Consider the following 24,501-nt stretch of genomic DNA (forward strand, 5'->3'; position numbering starts at 1 on the left):
TTGAAAATAGCTTCAGTTTCCCTTTCTTTCCTTATGCCAACCAAAGCATTTGCATATATCTGTGAGTGTCATTATTTTTGGCCACTCCAAGGCAGGATGGAACCTGGGTGAAAGACTTGTCCCTCCCATCAGTCAACAATACATCCTTTGTGAGGGGATGAGAGATGGTCGTGCCACTTGATGACAAAATACTTTTCCTGCTCCCATTTCATTATCACAAGGAGAGAAACACTGTATTGCTCTTTATATTATGTATCTATTCTCATTATTGCCAGTGAGAAAAACTAAGAATCTGTGAGAGTAGACTGAAGATTAAACATATATGTCTGGGTGTGTGTGCATGAACGCATGTACACATCTGTCTTCTTACACATAACATCAAACATAGGCTTTTTCTCCTTTTAATATGAACCTTGGGTCTTGTTCTTACTATAATGATGGCTTGATTAATTTACACTTGGCTAGAGCTCCTCTCAAGTTAGTCTGGCTTGAATGAGAGAGGTTGTGCTTCAAAGTAGTTGTGCTTGGATAAACAGCAGAGAAGTTCAGTCATGTCTCATTACCAGCTTCAGAGCTGGCTGCATGGTTGTACCCTGGCTTTATGCCACACTTTACTTATGAGCCAACTAAAATCAAGAAACCATTTTCTCTTTGGAAATCTCCCTTCCATGTAGTACTTTAGATTGTTCCTGCTGGAGGAAATAAGCAGAGAGATTGCCACTGCTTGAGGAATTACTAGCATTCATCCAGCTTGCCTGACCTCAGATTAAAAAACAATAACTGAGGAGGAAAGGAAAAGTAAAAATTTACTCTTTTAGTTTTTTTTGTTATATGGGTATACCAAGTTCTGCAAATAAAGAAGTAAATATTTCAGAAGCAATGTCATGTTTTAATCCACAAAAAACCATGGAAAAATAGTGCAAGAGAGTGCATAAAATTAAGGGGAAATCTTTCATTTCTTAGACATTGCAGACGGGCTGGCAATATCCAGGTGAAGGATGGTAAGAGAGGAAAAAGTAATGGATATTGAGAAAATCTGTTTAAAATAAGAGACAGAGAAATAGGAAAGGAAGTGAATTAAAAAGGGAGGGAGACCTGAAGCGCTACTAGAGGGAAAAAAGTCATGCAGGAATAGTGTATGAAGTGACATTGACTGGGAGATGAGAAGATGACTGCATTGGCAGAACACTGTTCAGGATGATCCCCCAGGCTCACAGTGCTCTGTGCACCCGTGGTGATTGGTCATGGGATGGATCTCAGCAGGAAAAGACTGACACTCTCCTGTAGGTCTGACAGCGTAACAGAGATGTTGGGAAATGTGCTTGGTCAGATGGGTTCCTATGCTTTCAGCTAATGCTCTCTGGTGCACTAGTTTATACTTGCACTAGTAAATAACACCGGGGCACTGGATGAGACAGCTCTGTGAGACTATTTAGCAGGGAAAACCACAATTTTTGCCTCTTCCCTCTTTTTGACCCCGGAAAGTGAGTAGAGGTTTCTCCAGATATACCTAGGGCAGACCTCTCAGGTAAAGTGTACTGCTTTTACAGTTACTTTACTGATTATAGTGGTCATGTTTTTGCTAAATCACTTGAAGATTAAAAGCAACAGTTTACAAAAAAAAATCCAAAGAGAATAGTATCAAACCACTGTTTTCTAAGTCAGTAAATATTCCAGTACTTTTTGTTCATTTGTTTTGTTAGTTAAGATATCTAGAATACTTTTACTCCTTCAAACATTGAGAAGAGAAAATTGACAGATGATTTCCAAAAGAAAAAAACTGTGTTTATTCCAAAAAGAGACTAGAATAGCCACAGTAAGAAAGTCCTAGTGCACTGTCTCACATGAAAAGAAATTAAAAAGTAACACTGTTGAAGCAGAAATGTGCACCAAGTATAGATCTAAATAGTTTTGTTTGCAAATACTTGTTATTATTACCTATAAAAGGTCATGATGCAATGTAATCTCAAATTCACTAACACAGCTTTTGCAGTGATTACTGATGTGAGGCTTCCACAGAAACATGGGTTTCTTAGCCCTCTTTGCATAAGGTTACTAGTTACACTGCTGAGATAAGTCTTATCAGCTGCTGTTTCACAGCAATACTTCAATTTATGCCTGAATTTCACAGCAGAGAAAGTATATCAAATACATTTGTCTTAGAATAAGTGAATACAGGCCAAAACATTAATAAGTGTTTTCTTAAACCTAGGTTTCTAGATATACAATTCAGCACATGTATAAAACACACCCCACTGAATAGCTCAGCTGCTTTGTTCAGTTCCTGTTTTTCCTGGAAATAATAGCAAACCCCTCATCTGCCTCAGAGATAATGATTTGGTAAGGCAGGCTGTACTGCAAAGTCACAATCAGGAAAGTGAAAGTAAAAACCTCTTTAGCAGAAACATATGCAAGGACAGGACTGCTCTGTGGGAAATTGCTTTTCCAGCTGATAGTTACTGGTTGTCGTTCAATACTGACTTAAATTTCCAGATATTAGTAAAAGAAACTAGTTTTCAGGCACTTTTTTTGATGGAGGGCTAGGGACTAAGTATATTGCTTGTTAGTTTTCACAGTCTTTTTAAAATTTGCTCTGTCACCTATCCTTAAGACTTTTTTAAAAGCACCTTTGCCTCAGTTTCAGCTCACATTAGATCCTGTGATCAGCTTTGGGTGCACTTTGATCTGTGTATTACTGTTCTGGGACTCTGTTAATGCCATTGTTAGCTGGTGTATAAATCTATCTATAGTTATTTATTATTCTTCTGATTATACTGACTATGGTTCTGTGGTCTTTTTCAGTGTACCTTGAGGACAGTTTTGTGAAATCCGGAGTATTCAATGTTTCAGAACTTGTGAGGGTGTCAAGAAGTAAGTAAACATTTGTGTTTAATTGTGTCCAAAGCCTGCTATAATCAAGTGAAGGTTTCTTCCTTGAACTTTTTTCTCTGCAAGACATAAGATGCATAGGAAATGCCTATAACCCTGCACAATTTTGATATATTTTACCACAGGATAACAGTCCATTTTGCACATGTTTGTAATAAAACAAATAGGTCTTCTATCTCTTTGATATTTAAAGATGGAATCAATTTGTTATATCTCCCTCTGCACACCTAGTGGTCTGATGTTTCAGTAAAATTACCATATGTTGCAAAACCTTCTATTGTTAGACTTAACAATTTTTTAAGGGTGCCCTACATATCCTTGGGTATTGCTAAAAGATCTGATTATTTTTTTAGTTTATTTTTTAAATTTTATTTTTAATTTTGAGCTCTTAAAAAAATCACAGTATGGATATAAAGGATGATCAACAATGTATGAAATGGTATTTCTTTTAGTCTTAGAATTGGCTGGAACTGAATTTCTAATTACATTTTCTTGCTTTGCCATCAGAGATATTACACACATGAAAATGTAAAAATCTTCATAAATATTAAATATAAAAGTACAGGTGAAGCTTTGACTGCAGAATAAAAAACCAAAAAGAATAGAAGATCTCTTTTGTTGACATCTAACAGTTATAATAGTGTAGCATAAAACACTATTATAACTGTTAGAGGTCAACATTTTCATTTTGCATTGCTTCCTGACCCTTTATTTTCTCCCTTTACTATCAATACTAAGTATTGCTCTCAAGACTTTTTTAGGAAGTAAAGAAGAATAGTTGAAAATTGTAGTTAGAAGTGTCCACAGTGATGATACAACATTGTAAAAACTGAATGCTCTAGAAAAATCACTTTTCTGGTGAGGTGAGGACAAAGCCAAAGAGGCTTCCAAAATTTCTAAAATGTCTGTCCATGTTTTGCACAGGTCTTAACTCATGCAGGGTCAGGGTGCTTGAGGAATTTAATTAACTTTCTGAGGCTTCAGATACACTGTTTTTTTATTTTCTGTGGTCAGAAATGAATATTTTAACAACTAAAATTTTGTTAAATCCTGCAGCAAAATAGTGAGCATTGCAATCCTGCAGTGCTAAGACATATCCTTTTTTGTGTCTGCTGAAGATATGGTTTTGCTGTTTTAGAAGGCTGAGGATGTGTGAATTATAGCTTTCTTTTTGTTGTCAAGTGGTTTAGTACATTTTAAAGTATAAGGCCATTCAGGTTAAAAAAGAAACAATATTGCAATTATGCTATGAAACTGTGCATTATGGAGCTGTTATATGTGATATACTTCTAATAATAAGCATTAAAGGAGGTGGTTTCTGTGGGATTTCTTTCCATGCATTTGTTTAACCTCAAGCCGCAACAGAGTTGTACTTAAACTGTCAGGAAAAATACAAACCTTCAAATACATTACACAACGTGCAATTATTCTTTTAAGTGCCAAAGGTAGTTAAAATGCACAATGCACAGACAATGAACAAAGGTAAATACACCACAAAATGTAATACATAATTTATTCTTGAGTTACCAGATTCTGTATGGTACACAGACCCTTTAAGGAGGTGAAGGTAACACTGACTGGGTGTATTTGCATGTAGGTACACATATGCAAAGCAGAGCCTGTGTCACTGGAAGAAAGAAAAAGAAGGAAGAAAACCAGGCTGTCAAGACAGCAGGCTATTTTTAATACAGCAGAATTAACATTAAGGAAAAGGAATTAGTGTGTATCTGAGTTTCTTATTTCCATTTTTTCAGTTCTTTAATAAACAATACTAGCTGTCCTCATAAACCTGGCCTCATTAATTATACTGCTTGAGGTTTTTATTATCTTTTCCATATTGGTGATTCCATGTTATCTCTTATAAAATAAATTAATTCTATTTGCATAACTGCTAAGTAAGTACTACAGAAGACAATTCACTTTTTAGATACATAATCATTGATGCAACTTGTCTGTACTTGGTTTCCACAACAGGCAGAAAATTAGGGACTTGTAGTAACATCCTGATATTTTCCAAGTGTTAAAAAGGAAAGATAGCTAAGAAGGTAGAAGATTATATCTGACTTCTTATGATGATGTGTTTTTCAGCACCCATAACCCAAGGAAGTGGAGTGAACTTCCCAATTGGAGAGCTTCCGAGCCAGCCATATTACCATGATATGAATTCGGGTGTAAATCTACAGAGGTCCTTGTCCTCACCACCAAGCAGGTAAAAACTTGAAACAAATGCTAATGTGAACCATGTTTAATAGTGTAGGACAAACAATTCACAAATCCTGTCTACATCAACTCCTTCGTTAATTTCCTCTGATTTTGTGGGGCTAGCTACTTGTGCATGTTGCCATAATCTCTGTACAGACTTGTAAATCATAAATTTCGTTATTTGAAATGTTGTCATAGTTGCCTGTCATCTTGCATGATATTGAAGGTGGTTTTAGCGGGCACTTCAAACCCTTTGTTCAGGGTTTGAAGTGCCCGCTAAAACATCTTGCCAGGAGGACAGCTACACATCCCATAAGTGTTGCTGAGCTGCAGGAAGGTCTAGCACTTGGGAGCATGCTGGCAGGGCTCAGTGTTGTGGGCAGAAGGGCTGTCATTCAGGGCTCCCTCTTGGACCTCCGTCTTGCAAGATATATTTGGGCAGATACTGTTTCCTCTAGAAAAGGGGTTAGGACAGGTATATAAAGACAAGGTGTTTTCATCCGTAACAGCCCACCTCATGCAACTGTGTTTCATGCCTTGCTTTTTCAGGCTGCAATTCCCAACAGAGTTGAGAGAAAGGAGGAGGAGTATGTGAGACAGTTACAAGTTATTTTTTCTCACATCTCCCTTTGCCTGCTACAGGCGATTTAGCCTGAGGGACTGACTCCCTCCTTGTTCAACATGCTCCCTTCTCCTATCTCAGAGAAAAAGTCTTATTTCCCCGTTGGGAGCAGCTGGTGGGCCCAGGAATGTAGGGCTGTGCCCTGCTGTGCCCTCCTCCTGACTCTCAGGTCGTGTACTGTCTGTCAGACCCCTAGGGCCCCTTGGTTTTCTGAAACTGTCTGCTATATCATGAAATCACAAGCACTATAGGAGCTGTCATTGTCCCACATTTCTGCACCCCAGTCAGTCAGGAAGTGCCTGCGCAGTGGGACAGGATTCAATAGGACTGTCAGGGGGCTGAGGTATTCTTCCACCAGCCCTTGATTCTCCTGAGTTATTTTGCTCATGTTCCTGTATTTCATTCCATCATATTTTCAGCTTGGCAGTATACCAAATACATTTTTTAAATTGATGGATTAATTATCACAGTGGAGCAATAGCAGCTACAGTAGTAGCAGCAATATTAGCAATAGCAGCAGTAGTAGCAGTAGTAGCAGTATTTATTATTATTATTATTATTATTATTATTATTATTATTATTATTATTATTATTATTATTATTATTATTAATAATAATAATAATAATAATAATAGTAATAAATATTAGTACCACACCATTAAAACTTTTTTCTTGTTTTCTTTGGCAGTCAGTATAATAGCCAATAGTATAGTATAGTATATATTAGTATATATTGCTATGAAGAAACTTCACTTTTCCTCCATTGTATTGAAGTTCTGCCTCATTTTATATGGTGACTTGAAATATGGGCCTTTTGTTGTTTTTAATGAAACTAGTCAAAAATGGAAAGTGTTTGTTTCGGACTAGCCCTCTTTGAAAAGCTTGGGAGTTTGACTTGATGAAATACAGTAAAGTATATTTTTTCCTTATTAACGCATTCACAAAAGTTCCTGTTCTACCTTGGCCTTATTGGTAACCCTTTCCAGTGACTTGCTTCACTTCAGGGTTCTTGCATAGAGTTTAGTACCTTCATGACACAGTCTTTCTTTGGTAGGCTACAGGAACTCGTTTATTATTATTATTACAGGAACATGTTGTTCCATGAAATGCTGTGGACTCTTATATTACCCATTCATGCCATCTTTGAAATATTTAGTCATGTGAATAACACATACCTGCATCACATATTATTAACCATGCCTGAGAAAGTTGATGTAGGTTGTAATGTCCAGGTTTTTTGGGGGGTTTTTTGGCTTTGGTAGTCTGAATTACTCTCTTTTAAAATGTTTGTAGAGATCCTAACAGTTTATATGCTACCACTAGATGAATATTATATTCACTGACAATTCTCACAATTCTTCAACAGCAAAAGACCCAAAACTATCTCCATAGATGAAAATATGGAGCCAAGCCCCACAGGAGACTTCTATCCTTCTCCGAATTCACCAGCTGCAGGAAGTAGGACATGGCATGAAAGAGATCAAGGTGAGTAGCATGGAATTATTTTACCTTGAATTATGCTCAAATATAGCCATTTCATTGCTGCAATAAATCACTGCCGTTTCATTGCTGCAATAAAATGGTGGCTTTTTAGAAAAATCTTTTTTTCTGTGTGGTGTATGTATTTGCTGGTTTTGTAAATGTATTTAAAACCAACAGGATATTGTATAAACAACCACCATAAACATCATTGTTATTATTTATACTAAATAATAACAATAATAATAATAATAGTAGTAGTAGTAGTAGTAGTAGTAGTAGTAGTAGTAGTAGTAGTGGTAGTAGTATTCTATCTGGTGACAGCATTATTGTTTGAAAAGATATGTGAAAAATGAGGTACTTGATATGGTCTATGCTGTGATCATCCCAGTAGAATTTGGAGTCCAGTGCTTTCAGAAATCAAAACATCTGCTTAGTATGATTTCTAAAACATAACACCATTTCTGTATTACCATGGCGAGGACATTTAGTCTCTTCCATGTGACTCAGAATATATCCAAGAGACTCTTTCTGAAGACCCACATGTAGCTCTCTGGAACTCTATCTGAGGGGGTTGGTAAGTGGTGGCATGTTCGGGGTTATCCAAAGCAACAAACATGCTGAGATGGAGAAGTTGTGGCTGTCAAAAGAGTGAAATCAATTGTCATAACTCTCTCTCACGTTATCTTGATGCTTTATAAACCTGGGTGCCAGTGCAATCTTTTCCCTCCCCTTTATTATGTGAGAATGTGTTTAAACTCATATATTTGAACAGTGTTGGTTAATGGATCCTGTGGCTGAGGTACTGCAGTTGTCTAGAGAGACTGTGACAATAAAGCATAGTGTGTAAAAGAGAAATAGAGAAAAAGACATGCAGTTCCTTCCTTTGTGAATCGTTCAATATTTGTCCTCAGTTTTCACATCCACTGCTGATCATTCCTCTCAGTTCTTCAGCAACTGAGTGACCCTTTGGTCTTACCTCATTTTTATATTGTTTTAAAGCTTAAAAACAAAAAAAACCCAAACAAACAAACAAACCAACAAGAAAACCAAGTAAAAAAATGACAACTCTCTTTTTTTCCCCCTGCTAAGTTTCCTCTTTCATCTCCATGTGCAAGGAAACATCTGACTGGTATTTCTTTTCGTTCCCAAACTTTCACATTTCCATTATAGTGAGTCTCCTTTTAATCTGCTTTTGCCTACCTTCTCATCTGTTTTCTTACCATTAGGCTGTTTTTCTTACTCAGGGTTAACTAGTTTTTTTCTTAATAATTTCTTTTGTGCTTAATTTTTTTAGGGAGCCTCTGATACTTTTTTTTAACTGTTTGAAGCATTCACTTTTGTATTTTTTAAAAAGAGGCTTGCCTGTGGTTTTGAATAACCTAACTTGAGAACAGTATAAATAGATCTGCCATCCAGAATCTTCCTCCTTATGAAAATATTTTTCTCTGTGGATGCTACCTGTTTTGCCATGAAACTTTATTCCAATTCTTCATGAAAGACTGGATCATATAAATAAATTTTTTGCTTTATAGATAAATTATTTTTTTTATAGTTGTAGTGAGGACATGTATCCCCATTTGTGAAATGAAGTAGTTTTGTGCTGCTGCATGAGCTGTAGGGGCTTCTGGGAAGTGCTCTGCCAAATAGACTCCTGAGTGCAAGTCCTGCTGGCAGAGCCTTTCTCAGGTGATCTCTGTAGTTCTCAAGTATCTCAACTGCATTTTTGGTTTTGAATCATTCTGCTTGCATAGAATTCTTTTCCATGAACACTGGATTTGTTTAATGTTTGTTTGAACTTCACATTACAGTTATCAGTAGTGAACAATATAATGATTTAAATTGCTTGAGTATATTTACAATGAACCTTTACTTAATTTCTGTGTCATTAGGTAGCTAGACTTCTGGAGTGAAATAGCTTTTAATATGTTCCATAAAACAGGGAACTCCAACATGAGGAAGAAAGAATAAAGAAGGTAGACTTAAATCAGTGTGTTTTACTTTTGCTTCCTTGAATTTACATCGCTCCCTGAATGTCCTGTCCTCCAGCACTAATGTGCTTAGTGAAATTTTACCAGATTTCTGTCAAAGAGGTTGCCTTTAAGTCACTATTAGGGACTTTCATTTTTCCATCCTTAAGATGTTCTTCCATTCCTTCAGAGGCACAGGTACAGCACTGTCCAGTGCAAAAACCAATCTACTGGAGGAAATAGAAACATTTTGCCTCTAAAAAGTTATGTTTGATCACTCTGATCACTTTCTGAGATTATGGTGCTGCTGCAGAAACACCATAAGTAGTAACTGCAATGCCTTCCCTTGGTGCCTGGGCTCAGTGGGTAGGGGTGTGGGGCAGCTCCTGGCATATTTGTCCTGCTGCTAGTTTGTTAGATGCTTGATACCATCTGTGTGGCACTGATTTCATCTCTCTGGTGACCAGTGGTACAACCCAAAGGAGTGGCAGATTTAGGTTAAATAGAAAAAAGTTCTTCATACATAGAGTGGCTGGAACAGGCTCCTCAGGGAAGTGGACACAGCTCAAGCTGACAGAGTTCAAGAAGCATTTGGACTGTGCTCACACACAAATGGTTCTTGGGGCTGCCTTGTGCCGAGCCAGGAGTTGGGCTGTGGTGATCCCTTGTTGGTACTTTCCAGCTCTGGATATTTTATGATGATTCAATTACTTATATGTATGTGTGTAAAAGCTCCTTTCAGCCACAGATGTTTTGTCATGATATCATATTTTTGAAAATCTATTTTCTGCTTCCATATGCCCGCAAACACAAAGATAATATAAGTAAATTTTGGAGGTGGTGTCTATGCCACCAGATCTCACTTGTGTTACTTCCCTTTTATTTATGTAAATCTGTGTGTTTTATGAGGTTAGGGATAAATGAAAAAGAAATAAGACTTTTGGGATCACATTTGCATTTATCCAATGTCAAGAAGGTATGATCACGTAGCCACATCAGACACTGCTTCTTCAGGCAGTATCCACAGGTCATCAGCACCAAAAATGCAAAATTATTGCACAGTATGCACAAATAAATATGTCTCTGGATATCATGTTTATGGGTAAACAGCTTCTCTACCACTCTAATGCAATTTTAACTTTTCTAAGAGAGACGGCATCAGGAATAGTGTTGATACTAAAATATACCATTGTTCATTTCAGTTTCATTGTCTCGGTGTTGGACTTGAAAGAGAGAGGTTTTTAACTTCTGAAATGAAATAGATTTAGTTTCTTCATCACCATAGCTAAATGTAAAGTATTTTCATAGAAACTGAAATTACATAGTTTTGAAAGACTCTTTTGACATGAAGGCTTTTCATATCTTTATTTAACTATTTCTGAAGTAACAAAAATGTCATGAGTGTGGTAGTTTGGAACTGGATAGTTGCAATAAAACAGTTACATCTGAAACACATTTGAATTAAATATTTAGAATTTTCCTAGGTGTCTGAGGGGCATTCTAAAAGTTTTGATAGAGAGAATGAGACAGAAAATAATGGGCAACACAGAAATATACTGAAATTAAAAATAGGACAGAAGAAAAGTTTGCGGTAGGGTGAAACAGGTTAGATCAACCTTCCATTGCTTTGGAAAAAATATATAATAGTTTAGTACATAAGGAGACTTTAGGAGAGGAGTGATTTTGTTGTATTCATGATAGGCTTTGTAACTTCTCTGTGCAAGCATGCATCATGAGGTTCAGGGACATGAATGCAGGAGTACTTGCATTCATGTCCCTGAACCTCATGTAGTACTAGAAATAAGGATGTAGCATTTGTGAAACTAAGAAAAAGAAATCTAGCCTAGTTACAGAAAAATATTGCTCATACCAGACTGTGCTTTCAGTTGTAAAACTCCAGACTCTCCTTTTGCTGTTAACTGTCTTCCTGTCATAGTACTTCCAAAAATGTTTTGATAAGATTTCCAGATGTTGTGCTTTATAGTCTGTTTTGGGGGAGCTGTCTCTTTGAAGTTGTAACTCTGGGCAGAAATATGCAAGCTCACCCTAAAAATAGTAACTATATAGATGGCATACATTTGGTAAGAAACAAATCCACTGAGTTACGTTACCAATCTGATGCAAAAATATTAGCCCCCTCTAATTAATCAAAATTAACATGAAAAATAAGTTTTAAATTTTTTATTTATTGAAGTTTGATTATTGATCCTTTTAGAAGAAAATAAAATATTATGAAGCCATGATACTGTTCTGGAGATTTGCTTCACTGGCTTGCAAAAAAGTTTGTGACTATTTTAAAAATATTTGTAACCACAAGAGTATGTGTAACTGTTTCAAAAACAGATTTAAAAAAATACTGTGGAATGACAGTGTTTTTAATTTTGGAGACAACCAGTCAATGTGGGAAGATTATGTAGTTTTTGCCATTATTTTTTGCTATGTTGAAATGCTAAAAATATGCTTCTATTTGTGCAATTTTTTGAAACAGATTTGAGGTTTTCTGGTAGCGCAAAGAGGCAGTTTTATAACTGTAGAGATTTTCTCCCAAGACTTTTGCCATTAGCCTTTCAAGTAACTAACTGTCCTCTAAAAATCCTACGGTCCAAGAAAGGGAGAAGTCATCTCTGAGAATGGTGCATCACTTAGGAGTTAAGCCCTAATATGACAATTGGGATTTCAATTGTTGTGTCTTCTGTCAGAAATTATACAAGTTATTTTTTCTCTCTTGTGGCTTGTTTCTTCCAACTGGATAGCTGAAGCCAGAATAGCTTCAATAATGTGTGGATCATGTCTTAAATCTCCATCAATTAGAAATACCTCTTTGTCTAATAATTAATCTGCTGAAGATGTCTCCCAGTCTTCCTTTCTCCAGATTGCTGTTACTTAATTCTCCACTAAGTTTCCATATTAAACAAAATTTTAAGTTCCTGCACGAGTAAGATTTCGTGAGATAGATGTAAGTTTCTGCCTGAGTAAAATTGATGAGTGTTTGAGAAATTTAGAAATTTTATGCAGTAAAAAAAAATTCCCCTCATAATTTGGAAGAGGAAGTTACTAAAAATTTAAAATGTCTCTAGTGACTAGTGCAGTGGCTAAGGAATCTTTAGGATTTAATAGGCTAATAACTGTTGGTGAACATCTTGATTTACTAACTGGCAAGTAAATCAGATGCTTTTTTTCTTAACTTGTAAGGAAACAGAAATATCAGAAAGGAGAAGGACAGTGCGCACATCTATGGCCTCCTTTCTGAAAGCTGGCTTAAGAAAGTTCATTAACATAATTGCAGACAATTTCTGTATTTGTCCTTGAGATCTGTTTTACTGTGTACATTGGAAATCAACATAACAGTTGTCATCAATGCACACTGTTCATGACAAAAGTGGAGAGATTCATGTGGATTTCCGTAGTAGTCAGGTGTCTGGAAAAAGTGAATATCAATATACAATGAACTGAATTTTAATTTTACAGTTTCTTCATCATGTTCATTCCCTTACACCTCACCCACCTCTACCAACAGTCAAGAGCCAAGATACCATCATTCCATTAAAACTGAAACAGCTGGACCGCCTTCACCTGTTGCTTGGCCAGCATCTGTTGGACCCTCCACTTCTCAGGTCCCGACACCCTTTGTTGGATACTCCTCTTCTGGACACTTGTCCCCTCTTTCTTTCTCCCCATCCACTGGAAACTCCTTCCCCATTGGGGTCCTTCCTGATCACTGTTTCTTTCTTGGGTCTTCTTCTCATCAACTGTCAAGGATGGATGTTCTCATTTCTGAAGTAAGGGAACTGAAAGAGGAAGTAGTTAATGTAGTCCAGGAGTTGAGAACAGTTACAGAGCACCTTGGCTTTTTGGTATCCTCTGTTGGACAGGGTAAAGGATTTTTTCCAGCTCCTGGTGCTCCTTCTGAGAGTTAATACTTTAGAAACACTCTCTCCATCTTTTCAGCTTGCAAAGGTTTACCTTGATGAATATCTGTTAAATGCCATTCTGTGTTTTTGACTTAGTCTGAATTCTCTAAATCCTTCCATGTCAAAGTATATTTGAACATAATTTGTGTCTTATTAGTAGCTTGTTGCTTACCTTTGTATCTTTTATTATTTCAAAATACTTGTTAAACAATGTATACACACACACACACATGCATTTCATATCTCTGTATCTCTGTATAATACAGATAAACAATGTGGTTTTGATTAGTATGATAGGATTTTCAACATTGTAGTCTAATACTAACACTTGATAAATTTTCATAACTTCACATTTGTAAAACGAGAGAAAGGTTTCACCAAGACTAGCTTCTCAAAGCATATTTCCAGAGTAAATACACTTTGAGAAGTTAGCCAGAAGCCATGGCTTCTGTGAGCCTGTTGGCTGCTGTGCTCTGAAAATGGCATCATGGTAACAAACAATAGCCTTAATGAGGAAGAGTTTCCTGAAGGCCCCATTTGAGTTCTCCTTGTTCTTCCTCATTGCAGAAAAAATATGTTGGCAGAGTTCAGGGCATGAACTTTGTCTGCTTCTTAAAAATAATGTCAAATGTTGGAATACTTTAAACAAATCTAAGATCAATAGGGAATTGGTTTACTTTTGTTTTCTATAGTGGCAATTTTGCAAGAAAAGCTGCTGGTACCTGTAATAAGTCAAACATTATTTTCATAAAGATGAAAAACACTTAAAGCTTGAAAGGCACTAAGTATAGAAAAATAGGTGAAGGATCTCCAAAATGCTTACTTAAGGAAATTACAGAGAAAGAAGAATATACCATGAGCAGGATGGCAAAATGTTACCTTAGAATGAGTAAGTTGCTTGTACATCAAGAAAATTGACATCCTGCATTTTTGAGAGTGATAAGTTTATGCTGTCTTCGAAAAACAAAGCAACAATGATTATATCTGTTTTTCTGTATTTAAAATAGATTTAGACAAATTTACAACTTGTTCATAAGTATCTTCAAGTATTTGGAATAGAGGATGAGGAAGTTTTTCTTTTGGGCAGAGCAGGGACTTCACTTTTCCTTCAGCCCATGAACACTTCGGTTTCCAACTGAATGAAGAATGTTTAGAAATATAAAGAGAAAGACAAATGCAGTTGGAGATGCACTAGGAATCACACAGAAGAGGCTTGGTTTTGGTTTTTTTTTGTTGGTTTTTTTGCATTCCTGGAAATGACTGTTATTTGCTCAATAAAGTCACTGTAAAAAATCTCATTACAGATTCTTTGTCTTTTGTTTTGACAAATATATTGTGGAAAGACCTATTATTTAATGTTTTCTATATGTGATTAGTGAGGTGAGTACACTCAAGGTCTCCATATTGATCAATGAAAGATGTTGGTGCAAAAAGGAAATTTTTCTTGTTTTCATGGCCATTATCCTGTGATGAATTTTGTATCATGTCAACATCCTATCATCTGGATGGTAGATATCCTTTGATTGAAATGAGGGATAAAATGAATGTCTTAATGCAAGATTTGTCCCACGAGCTTTTATGTGTACTTTTCTTATTCCAATTTTGCTGAATAAGAGATTTAGTATTTTGAAATGGATCACTTCTTTTTAGAACTTGTAGGGTATGTGCAAGTCTGAATAATTTAACATATGTGGTGCAGAATAACTTAATTTATGGAAAGAAGAGGTATTGTCATTTTTTGGACACCTCTCTTCATTCATAGATTCTGTGTTTCTGAGTTTATACATAGATATGTATACATATGTATGTAGATATGTAGATACATAGATTTTAAAAGGTACTTTTTTACTACTTTCAAAAAAATCTGTATCAAATTTGTTCAAAGTTGTATATTTCAGTTTGACTTAATGATTTTCAAAACCATTCCCCAGATGGATCAACAATTAATGTGGCACACCTCTTAAAATATTCTTAACTGGTTCCATTAGAGACTGTAATAGTAATAAAAAGATTTCATAATCTGAGTGCTTCTAAATCAACAAGTTCCTTCACATTATTTTATCTCAAATAGCCGTTTAATCTTATTACATTAGAAACTGGAAATACTTTTATGACTTTTGGCAGTTATGATTACAGTATTGATTTTATTTTCTGGCCAAGGTCCTTGGAGTCTTAGTCTTAATGAAATGTTGCAGCTGTACATTTTTCCTTGAAGTCTAGATGACTTTCTGCAGGATAACTTAATAAATGACTAAAATGTACTCCAAAGTCTTTACAACTTTTTTGGTTTTTTAGGATCATTTTTCTCATCCTTCCACAATGCTCTTCTATCATAGCTGTGTACATGAACCACACCTCTTAACAGTGATTCATAGAAGATGAAATGGCCCACTCTGTTTCTGAAATATAAAGATAAACAAAAAAGGACTCAAGTACCTGAAATAAACTGGAGCTTCTTAACGTTTTTTTTATGGCAGTGGTTATTTTAGTGATGGTGTATATATTTGTTCTAGCAACACAGTATTTTTGGTCTGATGCCTTTTTTCTCCATTTCCAAAGTCAGCCTCATTACTTGAAATGCCTACTCCATGTTTAATAGGGGGCTCCAAGCTGAGCTCTGTGTTAGTCCCAAGTACTTCCCATACCACATCTGACGGGCTGTGTTGATACAGAAGTGGTTGGATGAACTGAGTCTGCAGTTGTAGGAAGACATGAGACAGGAGAGGCTGCAGAGGTACAGCTGGTCCCTGTGGGTCACTGTGAAGGGGGTGGACATATACCCACCTCCTTCCAACAGCAGCATCCCAGATCCCAATGATCTCCATGGTGACACCTGCAGCTTGGGGGTCTAACAGCAGGACAGTGTTTCTGGTATGAGATGAGGGTGAGGAAAGGTGAGGAAGACTGGTCAGCTTTATCTAGAAGATCAATGCAGGGGAAAAAAGGTATGTTTACTCCTCACAGGAAACAGTGCAGCTATAGTCACACAGTCATGCTGGTTATAAACCCCTCTTGGCTGTTTTACTGTTACTTCCTGGTGAGAAGTGGTGAGGTGTGTTTAAAAGATGAGAATGAGGAATTGCTGTCCACAGCCTTTACAGGACAGTGTGCCATAATTTCAGCCTAATCTTGGTGGGAATAGCTGTAAATTTGCATAGACATACATCTCTTCATTATGGCAGTTAATTACCTACATGTAATGTGATATTGTCAAACAACGGTTATGGGATTAGGTCTGTCTGCCCTGTCCTATAGCTGGACAGTTTTTGAAATTATTTTGGGATGGAGAAAGTTTTGGTGTCCACATATTCAATATTAATGGTTTGATCTGACCGTCATAGTTTTGATCATCCCCCATTTTATAAATAGCTTCCTGTTGAAATTGAAAAAAAAGAAAAATTAATTGTGGGACAGGTGTGTACAGGTTTCCCAATTACTTTAGTTTAAATGTCCATGCACGAGATTATATTTTGTGAAAGCTAGTGCATGTAATTTTAACATGAACTGTACTGAGTTTTTCTTTCTGTCCATAAAGGTAGGAGAGTCAGTAATGCAATGGAAAATTTCAGTTGTCCAACTTTATACAGTCACAGACACCAGCAAAGAGTGTCCTACATTCATTTCATATAGGGACTTGTCTGGGTTTTCCACCCTGCCTCCCTATATTCCTCCTCCCCCATTAGGCTGGGAGGTGTAAGGGCAGGTAGGTAAAACCATTCTGTCTCTTGTCCAAACCCCTTTCTGCTGAGGTACAGAAAATCTTGTAGGTAAACACAGCCCACAGAATGTTACTGTTGGCAATGGAGTGCAGTATCCTGCAAGTTCAGGTGGTTAAGGATGAGAAGAATGACATGTCTGCTCCATCTAAAGGGTTCTGACTTTTGTGTTTCAGTTGTCTGGAAGTTCATGTATCACTTTCTTCTCTTATGTATATTAATACTTACAGAACAAACCAAAATAAAACAGTGTGATTTATTATGTGACTAATGAAAAAAGAAATAATCCAGTTACTCTTGCAATTAATTTACTCATTTTGCTGCAGCTTTTCTGAATTACAGTATTGTTTTAGTGTTTTTCTTGACAGCTTACAATACTGAAAATGACATTGGTAGAAATTCTAGTCTAGTTTCTCTTAGGTTTTTCAATACAAATCTCAAAAGATGATACGTTGAAATGGTTTATCTGTTGTGAAATGACATAATAGCACAACAGAGCGATTGATTAGCCTTGGGCATGGTTCCTGATGGGAAAACAGGTGTCACAGTCTGGTAGACTGGATTGTGTAATGTCAGAGGTGTGCCTGTGAAAATAACATTGGCGCTAAGTAGGCTGATTTGAAAATGGGAGGTTATCAAGTCTTCATACACTGAAATATTCTAATCTAGTATAAAATTTTCATATGTAAAATGGTTTTCCACACTTGATGCAGAAGTAAAAGTAAAACTGAGATCAGTTTTAAAATGTGAGGTAAAACAGATCAGTCTTTTAAACGTGAAGTGAACGGCTCTTTCCAAACCTTGACTCTGGTGTTAAAGTTCATAACACTCTCAGCTGCTAAGCAGTATCCCTGCAGCTGCACGACCCTCTTGTTTCTCACAAAAGTGAGTACAAAGGCCTCACCTTGAAAATTGTTAAAACATGTTTGAGAAATCCATAGCACGGAATTGACCATGATTTGTTTGCTCTATTTTATTTTGTTGATTTTTCATTCTGGAGAGCCTCAATTACCAGAATTTTTCATGGAAGTAAATAAATGTTTAGGAGGCCTTATTTCTGGTCCAAGATAACACTTACAGTGAAGTGGAATGAGACACCAACAAGTCAAGGATTAGGGCACAGCTTTGTAAAAGTGCTAGTTGCAGAGACTGGTTTCTGTCTGATATAGAACAGGAACTCTAAGCCAGTCTTTCTCTGTTACAAACATCAAGTATCTCAGACACCCAACTGTTCAGGCACACCTCTCTTTCTTTAGTATTTATTCACATATCCATATAAATATGTGTCCCCACTCCTTTTCTTCCTTTTGTGGAGAAGAGAAATGAATTAAAATGTTTTGATTTTCATGCTTCTTAGTTTTCATCCAGCCCCAGTGACAAGTCTTTAGGGCAGATATAACAAAGCCTTTTTTCAATAAGGGAGAGATGGTTGTGGTTTAAAGTCACTCAGCTGTCAGTATTCAATGTTAGGTGCCTTATTAAAATGCACAGTTGAGAAATACATAGCGCTTACAATGCTAAAGGAAATCATATTGAGCTATCAGAAAATTGGTGATGCTGGCTTTGCATGTACAAAGCGGCTCTGCTCCTTCTTCACATGGGGGGGTAAAGAAAAACAAATTCTCCTGAGCGTGGTGAGATTTCTTGTCATTATACTGGCATCCAAAGTGAATTCAAAATTTTGCTGAAGTTTTCATGTGCCTCACGCAAGAGTACCTATCAGATGAGGTGAAGACTGAGGCCAAGCTGGCTGTGATGTATGTAGTGTATCCTGCCCCAGAAATCATTCCAAGTACTGCTTCTGGGAAAGAGCAGTTAATTTGAAACTGTAGCATGGAAGGATGTCTCTTATAGCTTGACAGTGGTGCTATGGACTCCATAGTTTCTTGTCCTTCATGATGGTGATAAATACTGCAAGCTGAATATGGGTTTATCTTACTTTCTCTGGAGGTGATGCTACACTACTGAGTTGTAAATAAATCTTTACAGGTTGTGGTTTGCAAGAGTGTACCTTGTAAAGAAAGGCTTGTGAAACCAAGCAGTAGAAAATATATTAATAGGAAGATTTCTAAAATTAAAAGATTGAAAGATATTTATTATTTGTTTATAGAATCTTCTAGCTCTTCCCATAAGCATCTCTCATAAGCAAGAAAGAGAAGCTGCTATGCTGTGGTGGTGTCAAGAAAGCAGATCAGGTGTCCAGAAATAGGCAGGTGGATGTTTAAACTTGCCCTGGGTCACTGTTTGGTTCCAGCTGAGTTCTCCTTACAGGTGGCTTGCCAAAGGCTGTGCCAAGATAACACTCATCCAGGAACTGTCTGGATGGCAAGCTGCTTTAAACTGAGGAAGAGGGTCTTTGCTTTGATGAGGAAATTGCCAAAACTCATGTCTCATTAGTGTTTCCTAAGGTTCTTTGGAAGTGAACAACAGTTTAATTAAAGGCTGATGTAAACATGTTTCTGCACTTTCCCTGAAGCATTTTATCACATTAGAATTGATCAAAATTGTTGCCTTGGGCTGTCTTGAGCAGCTATACATCTGGAGCACCATTTGTGCAAGCTGCTGATGAACAGGCTACATATGTTATGTTTCACAGCAGTTCTTCTGCCTTCCTACATAGGCAGATTCACCTTGTTGGAAGATGAGATGTTCTAACTATTTTTATTTGCATAAGCCCTTTTTCACTTTGATGTGATGCTTTAGAATATATAACGTGCTACCTGTTTGGGTGCCTGTGTGCTGTATCTCCAAAGTAATATGAGAATACAAACAATAGTGATTTGGAGCGGCACCGAGAATTTCACATTTGAAGAACATTTCTCAGCAGGATAGGACACTGTGTCTGATTAGTTTTGACCTTAAAATGACTTTGTTTGAGTGCTTTTGACATCTTTCTCTTTTCATCTGTATTTCAGATTATTTTCCAAAAGTCTGTTTTATTTTCATTCTCAAAGTAATAAGGATTGGAATCCCTTCCTGAAACTTTAAAACAAATAAATCATTTTTCTGCGGCATTGTTGAAGATATCAACTTTTCAGGGTATTCGGGCACTCATCAGACTTAGTAGTCAGGATCAAAGTGGAGGGTGGGAATTACAGGGGAAGGTGGAGGGTCATGGGCAGAGTCTGCTCTGTGTCTAGTGCCAGTGCCTGTGTAGGGCTTGACAGCAGGATGGGGCAGGATGGGTAAAGAAGTAACTCTCAGTTTCATGTTCGGTTAAGTTTCGGTTCCGAAAAGATTGTTCCAATTTGTCTCAGTAAGACATTTACATTTTGCATGCCTGTCTTAGCAGAATAGAGTGTGCCAGTATTAAAAGGGTCAAAAATAATTTTATAATGTGGTCCATGTAAGAAAGTCAGCTGCAATGTGGCCCCTGTCCAGTAAAGTGCTTAAGAAATTACCTCTGCTTTGAACATGAGTTAGTCCATTGATTTGAAATGGAACCAATTACAATTACAGATTGATGTCTGTTCTAAAAAAATATTGTAATTATATTTGAAATAATTTGGAGCAAAGTCCAACAAATATTGATCAATTAATGTAAACTTTCAGAAAAAATCCAGTATTTTTGCTCTGGAGAGCTTCAGTAAGCTTGGTAGAAATCATGCATTTGTCCCTACCAGTCTGTTATCTTCTCATAGTGAGCTCTAAAGAAATGTTTTTATTGATAGGTAAACTCAAAGGAACAAGCGACAAGACCATTCTTGAGACATGGAAAATATGAGAATAGTTAAAGTATCCCTTGTTCTTAGGGAGGTTGTATTGTTTCACTATGGTTTGGGGAAGAGTAAGGGATAAGTTTTGAAGTAATAAAATAATAAATACCATAAACTGGCATGTGTATGGCAATTACCCTACACACCTGAGTGTAGGTGTTGCATTAAGAAATGCAATAAAAATTAAGTGGCTGTTGAAGGAACAGATGATTTCGGTATGTTCTGGGGAGCTGAAGGGTGTCTAGGGAAGTTCTAAAGACATGAATTTTTTCACAGTTTGACTTGCCTGGTATGAAAGAAATGTAGTTTCTGTTTTGCAGGACAAGGACCTGTTAGGACATTATTTTTAATTCTCAAATTTGAAAGAAGTAATTTAAAATTAGTTTATTCACCATAAGGGATTTGCATCATCATATGATATTTGTGCAAGAGCAACAGAAAGAAATATTTTCAGTCTATAAAATGATGTGTCCTGAGGCAGGCTTCTATGCTAATGTTACTGTTACATTTTTTTTTATTGTAGATATGTCTTCTCCTACAATGAAGAAACCTGAAAAGCCCTTGTTTAGTCCTACTTCTCCCCAGGATTCTTCATCAAGACTGAGCACTTTTCCCCAGCATCACCACCCAGGAATCCCAGGAGTTGCACACAGTGGTGAGGGTTATGGAGGAGGAAATAAAACCTCCCTGTTCATTTGCTCTGTTCTCCTTTCCTATAATCAGATTGTGATGCATTTTTATAGACTTTCTTAGAGACTTAATCCAATTTATAATACTGGTGAAAATATAAATGGAAAAGTTTGGAATATCTTTGCAAAGAGTGTTCATTTAGCTGTTCAGGTAATCTGATTGCTGGAAGTCACTAAAAAGGGTTTAGGATTAACCAGTGAATAAAATCAACTGTACAATGCATAAAGAAACTGACAGAGGAAAAATCCTCTCTATATTTCATCCCCTCACCTAAATCCCTTTTTTATTATTGTTGCTATGACTATATTGTATTTAAATACCAGAATAGGCAGGATTTAATACACAAGAGAAGTCACAACCATGTTCACTATGTGACACAATGAAATAAGTACCAGTGCTTCTTTTGAATGCTGAGTCTAAAAACTATTTTCCAACACCTGTTTTCTGAAATCATTAGTAAATCCATAGTGAAAATTCTCTTGAAGTAAGGATTAGATATGTGAAATGTGACAGAATGCATGTTGTCTTGAGGGTTTATCAGTAATGACAGGATAATTCCAGCCTCATGGCCTGTTTAATTTTATAGGTGGGGCTGACCCTGGTTTTCAGATGAAAACACAGTCCCCAGAAGTGTCCCTTTACCATCTCATCATGTCTCCTTGACATAAACTACATATAAAAGTCTTAATTTCTTGAGCAGAGCTGAGTGACTAGAGCAAAACAGATTTGAAAACTTTGGTTCTTTTCTTCACATGCAGTTTTGCTTTGAGAAATATCTGTTTTCTTTTCCTCCATGATTTCAAATGGCTCCCTTTAAACTCACATATAAGGACTATTTTTCCCTTAGCATCCCCTCGTTTTTTATTACAAGATGCTCCTGGACTCATTCTGGTCACTCTGAGGTTTCCACTACCAGCAGATACTCAAGTGTATAGAGGAATGGGTGAAATGGAGGGACAGATTTCTCTTCATTCATGTTTGTTTTGTATGACTCTGACATGCCAGAGCAGTAATTATTATTTTGTTTGAAGTGAACTTGGTGGGGCTGTCAGTAAAATGAACCTGTTAAAAAAAAAAAGCAAACCAAAACCAAAAAACCCAAAAAACCCCAACCCACTAAAAAAACCAAAACCCAAAACCACTTATGAGTATATCTTTATATTTAATTTAGTGTACAGCTTTATAAAATACATACTTGAGTGACAATCATAACCTTTCTTGTGGGTGAATTATTTACTTGCTGGAAAACCCCAGCAAGTAAATAATTTAAATCCTTGTAGCCTGTTGTATTATACCAATGAGCAATGCCCAAACACATAGGAAGTCCTTTGAAAATTAAGCTGAAGAAACCCAGAGATGTGAACCACCCATGTGTTCAGAAGAGCAGTGATGATGTGCTTGTGCTGATACAGTAGAGCACCACTGAACAGTGTATAAATTACCTCGCTTTACAGACCAAATTTTGTATTTTTTCACTAATGAAAATGGAAACTTCCTGTCTCTTCTCCATTTCCATTGAACTAAGCACCTCTTGTTTTACTACACAAAGTGTGTGCTCTCTAGGTGTGTAGTAAGGGTGGAAAGTGTGCTCCTGGGCAGTGTGATAGAAGAAAGCTCTGCACTTCCAGACTGACAACTGGGCCCCAGAGGGACAAGCTGTGCCTTCCTTGCACTGTGAAAACATTGTTAGTTTAAACTCTGCACACAGTCTTTAGGTAGAAAATTGTGTGTTTGTAGGGACTGGAAATAAAAGAATAAAAATGGGTAGGGTAGATGATTTTTTATTAGTCAAAGATAATTTTACTGGGCGGATTGGTTTCTCAGGGACTGAAGTTGAATGTTCATTAACATTTTCATAAAGGTCAGCAAATATTTGTGGCAATATTAATGAGTAGATATTGCCCTGTCCCCAAATGAGACAGATTGATTGCAATGCAGTGAGGAATCCTCGTTTCTTGGGGCTTGGTGATTTTCCTCAGTGTTGGAGTGCTGTAAATAAAAGTGGGGGGTTTAGTTCGTGTTTAATTTGATTTTTTTGGGCTCCAGATGGAAAAATTATGTAATTGGAATATCTTTTATGCTGGAGAATGACTCCTGTTAAAAAAAAAAAAAAGAAAAAACTATGATGGCATAACCCACAACACCAAACCAAGATGCACTACCTTTGAATTTGAAACAGTTGAACTTTACATTTCCTGGGGTAATGTGAGGGCAGTACCTCTAAGTTTTTCTGTAAAAATGCCATTAAGCACTGATTTATAACTGACTTTTTTTTTTATTTGCTGTAACACAGAGGTGAAGAATTTCAGAAGAAACAATATGCGAAGTAATTTTAATTTTATTTTATCTTCTCCAGTCATCTCAACTAGAACTCCACCTCCACCTTCACCATTGCCATTTCCAGCACAAGCTATTCTCCCTCCTGCCCCATCTAGCTACTTCTCTCATCCAACGATCAGATATCCCCCCCACCTGAATCCTCAGGATACTCTGAAGAACTATGTACCTTCTTACGACCCGTCCAGCCCGCAGACCAGCCAGGTACTGTAAAATTATGTGAATCCTCCAAAACAAGTCCTGTGAGGAATGTGTGTCTTCTAAGGCACCTAGACGGGTGCCTTGCCAGTTCTGGTGTTAGAGAAATCTGGAGCTGCTCTATAAGTGATACATCTTATCCTCTTCATCACTGAATAAAGGGTGCAGGTTAATCATATTTACTTGCTTTTCCTCTGTCAAGTGTAAGAAAAATACTCTACTGAAAGCCCTGGCAGCAACAACAGGGCAGGTCCTGGTCCTGCACCTCTCCTGTAGGCTGGGCCACCAGAGGCAAAGCTCCCACTGTAAGGAATGTGCTGATACATACACATGTCCAATTACGCGCATGGACATACGGGTATGTTTATAGCCTGGCAATGAAAGTAAACTCTTGCAAGTTAGTACTTGCCCTGTTCCATAGACACTGGTATTTCTTTGCACAGTGAGCAAAAACACAGACATACAAAATATTTTTTCTTCCTTTTGTGGAGAACATGGTGTAGCAGATGCATTCCTGGCAACTGCACGGGTTCAAAGTTGTGTCTGATATTGGAAATTATTGTTATTGTTTATTATTGTTTTTCGTTAGTGAAGTAATTTGTGAAGGTCTGTGTGCAAAACTGCTTTCCATGATAGCATCAGCACGCAGCGTTACCCTGTGATTTGCTCTGCAGGATAAACTCTAGTTGAGACTTGGTCTGTCAATACCTGGAGTATGTCCATTGTCAGTGTAATGTAATCTTTGCTGCTCAGACTGCTGTATTTTTGATG

At 36.9% G+C, this 24,501-nt stretch overlaps 1 protein-coding gene across 9 annotated transcripts in view; it reads left to right on the forward strand.

Moving 5' to 3' along the window:
- NFIB (nuclear factor I B) overlaps positions 1 to 24,501 on the forward strand; it is a 171,062-nt gene that overhangs the window by 106,778 nt on the left and 39,783 nt on the right. For 8 of the 9 annotated variants that reach the window (XM_009093959.4, XM_009093960.4, XM_009093961.4 and 5 more), the window contains exons 4-8: positions 2,803 to 2,871; positions 4,978 to 5,098; positions 7,080 to 7,198; positions 21,029 to 21,160; positions 23,552 to 23,736. In XM_009093959.4, coding sequence (XP_009092207.1) covers positions 2,803 to 2,871; positions 4,978 to 5,098; positions 7,080 to 7,198; positions 21,029 to 21,160; positions 23,552 to 23,736 — 626 coding nt within the window. Of the gene's footprint in view, positions 1 to 2,802; positions 2,872 to 4,977; positions 5,099 to 7,079; positions 7,199 to 12,630; positions 14,372 to 21,028; positions 21,161 to 23,551; positions 23,737 to 24,501 lie in introns of those variants that run through there. The other variant, XM_030236830.2, reaches the window with a different exon arrangement.

This window comes from Serinus canaria, chromosome Z (genome assembly GCF_022539315.1).
Source record: "Serinus canaria isolate serCan28SL12 chromosome Z, serCan2020, whole genome shotgun sequence".
Taxonomy (NCBI): domain Eukaryota; kingdom Metazoa; phylum Chordata; class Aves; order Passeriformes; family Fringillidae; genus Serinus; species Serinus canaria.